Genomic DNA, 7,180 nt, shown 5'->3' on the forward strand with positions numbered 1-7,180 from the left:
ATTATAATATACTTAAATTAGAAGGATGCATAAGGTCAAAATCTATCGCATTTAACTTAAACAATGGAGAGCATATAATCATTTAGAAAATAAAAAATATATATATTATAGTTACAAGAGTGACTTAATGCCACCTTCCATTGTAGGCTTATTGGTTGAGAATGTCCCAGTGGTGCTTAAACAAATTTATCAACACACGTATTACTTTTTTCTTATAAAAATGAGAAATCTAAAATTGCATTTTTCAAGCAAGAAATATGCAATTCAACCACTAGCCCTCGGTTTGAGACACAAGACTTGGACTAATAACATATTGAGCATGAAACAAAGAATTACACTTTAATCCAAAGACAAAATCAATATTTGAGTGAACAATCTCAAATGCTTGCAAAAAAATCAAATAAAGTTTGTAAGAATTAAAGTTTATTTCAACTTTAAAAAAATTAGACTTAAATGCAGTTTTGGTCTTCTTTTAATAATTTTTTGATTTTTGTAATTTTTTAGTACCCTTTTAAAAAAAACTCAACTATTTGATTGTTCTTTATTATATTATGTGTTTGTTTGGTGGTCCCCTTTAACATGTCAGACTTATTTGCAGATGTGGCATTGGAACATATGAGTTGTTATCTTTTTAATGTTGTCACGTCATTAAAATCCAACAAATAATTTGTTTTAAAAATAAAGTCAATTTAAATAAATCTTTTTCCATTTAAAGTTAAAAATAAATATTTATTAATAAAATTAGTGAAACCTAGGTATGAATGTTCTAGGTGGTAACAATTGCCTTCTCACTTCTCAGCAACACAAATTAAAAATCAACACTTTCCAATTATACTAACATCAACACCAAACAACAATGGTAGAAAAATCAGCAATTAAGAACAACCAAATATCTAAATAAAACTTTAACCCTAACCCTCAAATTTGTACGGTTCATCTTCACACCATAATCATATTCTATAATTGTTTGAGTTCTTCATAGATCTGTAAATATTGTTTGATTTCTTCATTAACGTTTTTTCTTTGAAATAGTTATCTTCACCAACTTCACAGTAAATAGAAACGAAACAAAAAAAGTGAATAGGAAGAAAAGATTTTTCAATTCTAGATTTGCGACCTCTATCTTCTTCTCCTTCGAACCACCTTGAGTCGCACCCAAAATCGTTGGTCGCCGCTGTAACCAACCACACCGCTTAATTTTGACCACTGCACCGCTCCGAGTCCATTAATGCCCTCCACAATCTCTCACTCGCACCGCGTATGAGATTGTTTGTGTTGATTTCAATTCTAGGGTTCTTGGCATTACATGTTTCTAGGATTCTTTGCATGTGTTCTTGTATTAAAGCGTGAGAGAGAGAGAGAGAGAGAGATGAGAGTATGGCTGAATCAAAAACCGCATGGAGAGAGTTTTTCTTTGGTTTTTGCATCTTATGTCTAACTGAGAGAAATTGAAGGTAAAGAAACGATGAAGGGGATGAACTGAAGCTATGACTCTATTTGTTTAATTTTGTTTACAATTAATAATAATAATATAAATTATAATTTTTTTTTAATAATATATATTTAATAACGTGGCAATATATCATTTAGTAAGTGGGGCCAATTTTAATATGTCATATCATAGATTTGGCTAATATGTGAAGGGGCAGAAGGAATCGACAATGAGCGGGAGAGGGAGATAACCAGATGGAGAAAACAGCTGGACCGTCGTGAGAAACAAGAGAACGAGAGCAGGGAGACTGAAGCACAGAAGGACTGATTTTTCAAGAAAATACATCAGAGAAAATAACAACATGTTATGTGAACAATCTACCGGAAGACATCAAAGAGATAGATATAGCGAAGTTATTCGAAAGGTGGGGGAGGATCTACGATGTTTACATTGCAAAGAAGAGAAACAAACTAGGAAAAATCTTTGCCTTTGTCAGATTCGAAGGTATCAAAGACGAAGGATGGCTTACAAATCAAATGAAGAACATATGGTATGGATCATGCAAAATATGGGCTAACATAGCTAAATTTCACAGACCTGGGAGCCATTCGAAAGATCTTATTCGTGACTCTACATACGAAAGATCTCATAATAGGAAAGATTTGTTACAGAAGAAGAATACCAGACCAAAGACAATTTCTAGTATGGAACAAAGCCTGAGAAAGGAGGGAAGGTCGTATGCCGCGGTGATAAAAACCAGGAAGCTCATTTGGATCAGAACTTCATAGAGCATATGCAATACGGAAGTAAGCGGGAAGGACTGAACATCAGCATCAAGGAAGAAGACATGGAATGGGCAAAGAGAGGTTTCATTGGTTGTCTTAGGAATGAGGAGGATGTTAGATCCATCAACCAAAAATTAATCAACGAAGGAATTGTTACATTAAAAGCAATTCCAATGGGGGGAGAAAAAGTGTTCATCAAAATAGGCGAAGACGAAGATTTATGTTCTCTAAAAAAAGATTATGATTCCGTGCTCAATCAAATGTTTTCAGTGATTAGAAAATGGGAAACGCGGGATGTCGGAGGGGCAAGATATATGTGGTGTAGAATGATCGGGGTTCCCATTCATGCTTGGAGAAGGAACGTTTTTTCTATATTGTCAAACTCAATTGGCAGATTCATTAAACTAGATCCAGTGACAGAAGATTTACAGAGATTGGATGTGGCTAGGGTTTATGTTAGAACGCCATACACAGACTTCATCAACAAGATGGTAAACATCCAGATCAATAATGAACACTTCAGAATTAGAATAACTGAGGAGATCTGCGAATGTGCATATAGGGAAAATGAAAGGAATAATTTGGAATGGAGCAATCAAGATTCAGAGGACGACGATGAAGATTCTGACTCTTCATTCATCCCACCTTCTTTGGTGGCCTCGGAAGAAGACGAAGATAGAGAGAGAATGTTGATCATTGGTGATAATCTCTTGAGACACTCAAAATTAATTGAGGATGAGAGGCTCGAGAATAAACAAACTTCAAAAAGGCGTGAAGAGTTGATACAGGAAGTTAATAATGATGGAGAGGGAGAAGATGCAGACATAGATGGCAATCATGACGCGGTAGTGCAAGAAATACACGGCAAAATCAACAAACCCCACACACCAAGTCAAAACGGATTTAAAACTCTGGAGGTGGAAAAAGAATTTAGGGGGCCCACCATAAATGGAGCGGGTGATAATATCATGGCTGAGTTTAATATGCCCATGAGAAATAGTCAAGCCAAAAGCCCAACCCAAGACACTAGCCTAAATTTAACAGGAGACCAAAACATAGATCCGGCCCAGTTGACAGTACTGAACAAGGCAGCAGCAACGAGTATTCTGGAGCCTCCGAATCCAAAAGCCACCTCTGAAGCTCACGTAGCGGAATCTTCGAGAAGAGGCGAGGAGAGACATCGCAGAGGCAAGGAACATGTAAATGTCAACCAAGAACAAAATGAATCAAACACAAGCAAAGACAGAAGAAGAAGAAGGAGGGACATTCTCAGAGAAAAGAAAAAAATGTGGATTAAGAGGAAAAAAGAGAAGAATCAGAGATGCTCCTGCAAGCACAAGAAAGGACTACAAAAACAAGTACGAAGTGCTGATGAGTCAGATTTAATAGGGGATGAAGCAGATAGAGATAATTGGAGATTAATTCACGGGGATGCAAGAGAAATTGCAAAGGATGTTTGGGATTTAGGCAAAGACTTTGGATTGATTCACAAGGGAGAAGAAGGCGAACTAGTTCAAGAATTGATATCTGGGGTAAGAAAGGGGGCGGAGGCAGACCAAGTCTGACAAAATCACTCTCCAGGTTAGGCGTTATTAAGATTTATTTATAACTATAAGAATAATTAGTTACAACATCAGAGGTTTGGGGGGCAGGCTAAGAAGAAAGAAATTCAAGCACTGATTAGCAGACAGAAACCTAACATCATATGTATCCAAGAAACCAAGATGGAAAACATTGACCGAAATCTATGCCTATCGATCTGGGGATCCAACGATTTCGACTTCATTTACAAATCATCAGTCGGGAGATCTGGGGGAATACTAGTCATTTGGAACAAGAACAGGCTTTCAATCAAGAATACCGAAGAACTAGAGCATGCTATATGGCTGGAAGGGGAATGGGGGGTCGAAAACATTTCGGTTCACATTGTTGTGGTGTACGCTCCGTGTGACAGAAGACGAAAATCTGCTCTTTGGAATGATTTACTTCACAAAATCAACCGCAAAAGGGATGATAGAATATGTTTGATGGGGGATTTTAATGCTATAAGAGACGTCTCTGAAAGAAAAGGAGGAGTCGAAGCGGGATGCTTGAATGAGATAGCAGAATTCGATAACTTTATAACTGAAGCAGAATTGATGGACATACCTATCCAAGGCAGAAGGTTCACTTGGCAGAGACCTGGAGGTTTAGTTATGAGTCGTTTAGACAGATTCCTGTTCACAGATAACTGGAATAGAACTTGGCCGAATTGTACTCAATGGTGTTTAGACAAAGGATTATCCGATCATTGCCCGATTTTTCTCTGTGATTACTCTCTTCACTGGGGACCAAAGCCGTTTCGTATGTTAAAATGCTGGAAGGATATGCAAGGATACCATAATTTCGTCATAAAAAATTGGAGAGATATCAAGGTTCAGGGGTGGGGAATGTATGTACTAAAAGAGAAATTTAAAAGGATTAAGGAATTCCTCAAGGAATGGCATAAGAATCATTGTCAAAACTTGGAGGATAAAATCGAAAAGGAAAAGGAAAAACTCAATAGTTTGGAAATCCGAGGAGAAAGTATAAGCCTGACAGAAGAAGAATTAAATGTTAGGAGCGAAATTTCTTCAAAAATTTACAAGCTATCCAATCTTCATTGTAGTGTGCAGTGGCAAAAATCCAGATCGAAGTGGGTAAAGGAAGGGGATTCGAATACTAAATACTTCCACAGTTACATTAACAAAAGAAGAAAAGATAATGAGATCCTTTGCCTTGATATAAATGGAAGAAGGGTTACAGAGGTGAAGGCAATCAAAGATGCTCTCTTTGATCATTTCAGTTATCAATTCGCGGGCAGAGAAACTAGAGTAATTCCGGAGAACCTGCCTTTTAATCAAATTGAAGACTCTGATAATACAGAATTGATTCGTGGATTTTTGGAAGAAGAAATTAGAAGAGCAGTGTGGGATTGCGATAGTGATAAAAGCCCAGGACCGGATGGTGTTAATTTCGGTTTTGTGAAAGAATTCTAGGAGGAAATAAAACAAGATTTCTTGAGGGTTTTGATGGAATTTCATGAACACGGTAGAATTTTAAAAGGCGCTAACAGTTCTTTTATTGTGTTGATAGCTAAGAAAAGGAATCCATCTAAAATTTCAGATTACAAGCCGATTGCGCTAATTGGATGTATTTACAAGGTGATTGCCAAAGTTCTCGCTAATAGATTAAAGAAAGTGATTGGATCAATCATTTCTGATTCCCAGTCAACATTCTTATCAAATAGGCAGATTCTCGATGGTATTCTAATTGCAAATGAGATCGTGGATGAGGCTAGAAGAAAGAAGAAGGATTTAATCATGTTCAAAGTCGATTTCGAGAAGGCGTATGATTCGGTAGACTGGAATTTCTTAGATTGTGTGATGGCAAGAATGGGATTTCATGAAAAATGGAGGATGTGGATAGCAGAATGTTTGAAATCAGCAGCGATATCTATTCTAGTCAATGGCAGCCCGACTAAAGAGTTCAAGATGCAAAGAGGACTACGGCAAGGCGATCCCCTATCACCTTTTCTATTTCTCATCGCTGCTGAAGGCTTCAGTATGTTAATGAAAAGGGCAGTCGAAAATGGCAAATTCGTGGGGTATAAATTTGAGAAAGGGGCGGACAGATTCTCACACTTGCAATATGCTGACGATACGCTAATCATTGGGGAAAAAAGATGGTTAAACATCCGGATAATCAAGGCGAACTTATTACTGTTCGAAGCAATGTCAGGGTTAAAGGTTAATTTCAGCAAGAGCACATTTGTAGGGCTGAATGTACCTGATAGATGGATTGAAGAGGCGGCAAGGATTTTGAACTGTAAAAAAGGTTTGCTCCCATTCAAGTATCTGGGTCTTTCCATTGGTGCGAACTCGAACAGAATTGAAACTTGGAATCCGGTGATAGAGGCAGTCAGAGGGAGATTAGCAAATTGGAGAAACAGATACATTTCTTTTGGCGGACGAGTAGTGCTTATAAAATCAGTCCTTCATGCGCTTCCAGTTTACCTTCTCTCGTTTTTCAAAGCTCCGACAGGTATAATTTCCAAATTAGAATCCATTTTTAAACAGTTTTTATGGGGAGGATGTGAGAATTCTAGGAAAATAAATTGGGTCAATTGGGAAAAGGTGTGTCAAACATATGAGGAGGGGGTTTGGGCATTAGGAACTTGAATATGTTTAATATGGCATTATTAGGAAAGTGGAAATGGAAGCTTAAAACGGAAAGAAGCGGGTTATGGTTAAAAGCCCTGAAGAATAGATATGGGGAATTAGAGGTTCTGAGAGGTGAGGCTGATAGTAAAGATTCGAATTGGTGGAAAAAGATCTGTGAGATAGATTTAGGAGCATGGGAAAACTCATCTTACTTTTCAGTTAAAGAAATGTATAAGGAGTTGAACGCTGCTGTATCAAATCAGTCCTATTTTGATTGGTCTAAGGTTTGGCACAAAGCGATACCATAAAATGTCTCGTGTTTTGGATGGAGGTTATTTCATAACAGTATAGCGACTAAGAACAACCTTTTTAGGAGGAACGTCATAGGGCAAGGATCCATTAGTTGTATCGGGGAGTGTGAAGCGAATGAAAGTATAACTCACTTGTTTTTCGAGTGCAAAATTTTTTCAGGAATTTGGCAATTAATTTGCAAGTGGCTGCGGATATCTTCTGCTCTACATCATGAAAGTAGGGTACATTTTGCTCAATTTGAAGGACTGATCGGAGGCGATAAGGAGACCATGGCCAAAGTTAGAATCATTTGGTTTGCGGCAGTGTGGAGCATATGGAAAGCTAGGAATGCCAAGATATTCAGCAACAAAGACACAGTTTTGGAAAAGGTGTTCGACGACGTTGTTGAGCATGCGTGGAGATGGCTGTCCTCAATCAACATGGATATCCAATTCAATTATGCACAATGGCAGTCAAATCCTAGGAGCTGT

General features: G+C 37.6%; 2 protein-coding genes across 2 annotated transcripts; both read left to right on the forward strand.

Moving 5' to 3' along the window:
• The first annotated feature begins 2,225 nt into the window (after positions 1–2,225).
• Positions 2,226–3,782, forward strand: LOC131633263 (uncharacterized). Its single transcript, XM_058903974.1, has one exon. It carries the CDS (start codon positions 2,226–2,228, stop codon positions 3,780–3,782), a length of 1,557 nt encoding a protein of 518 aa, XP_058759957.1.
• Positions 3,783–3,941: 159 nt separating this feature from the next.
• Positions 3,942–5,234, forward strand: LOC131633264 (uncharacterized). Its single transcript, XM_058903975.1, has one exon. The coding sequence runs from the start codon at positions 3,942–3,944 to the stop codon at positions 5,232–5,234; it is 1,293 nt and encodes a 430-aa protein (XP_058759958.1).
• The last annotated feature ends 1,946 nt before the right edge of the window (positions 5,235–7,180 follow it).

Source organism: Vicia villosa, unplaced genomic scaffold (genome assembly GCF_029867415.1).
Source record: "Vicia villosa cultivar HV-30 ecotype Madison, WI unplaced genomic scaffold, Vvil1.0 ctg.001102F_1_1, whole genome shotgun sequence".
Taxonomy (NCBI): Eukaryota; Viridiplantae; Streptophyta; class Magnoliopsida; order Fabales; family Fabaceae; genus Vicia; species Vicia villosa.

What these genes read in the sequence shown, in the direction of transcription:
- LOC131633263 (XM_058903974.1), top strand. Translation starts at nt 2,226, where the DNA reads ATGCAATACGGAAGTAAGCGGGAAGGACTGAACATCAGCATCAAGGAA.
- LOC131633264 (XM_058903975.1), top strand. Translation starts at nt 3,942, where the DNA reads ATGGAAAACATTGACCGAAATCTATGCCTATCGATCTGGGGATCCAAC.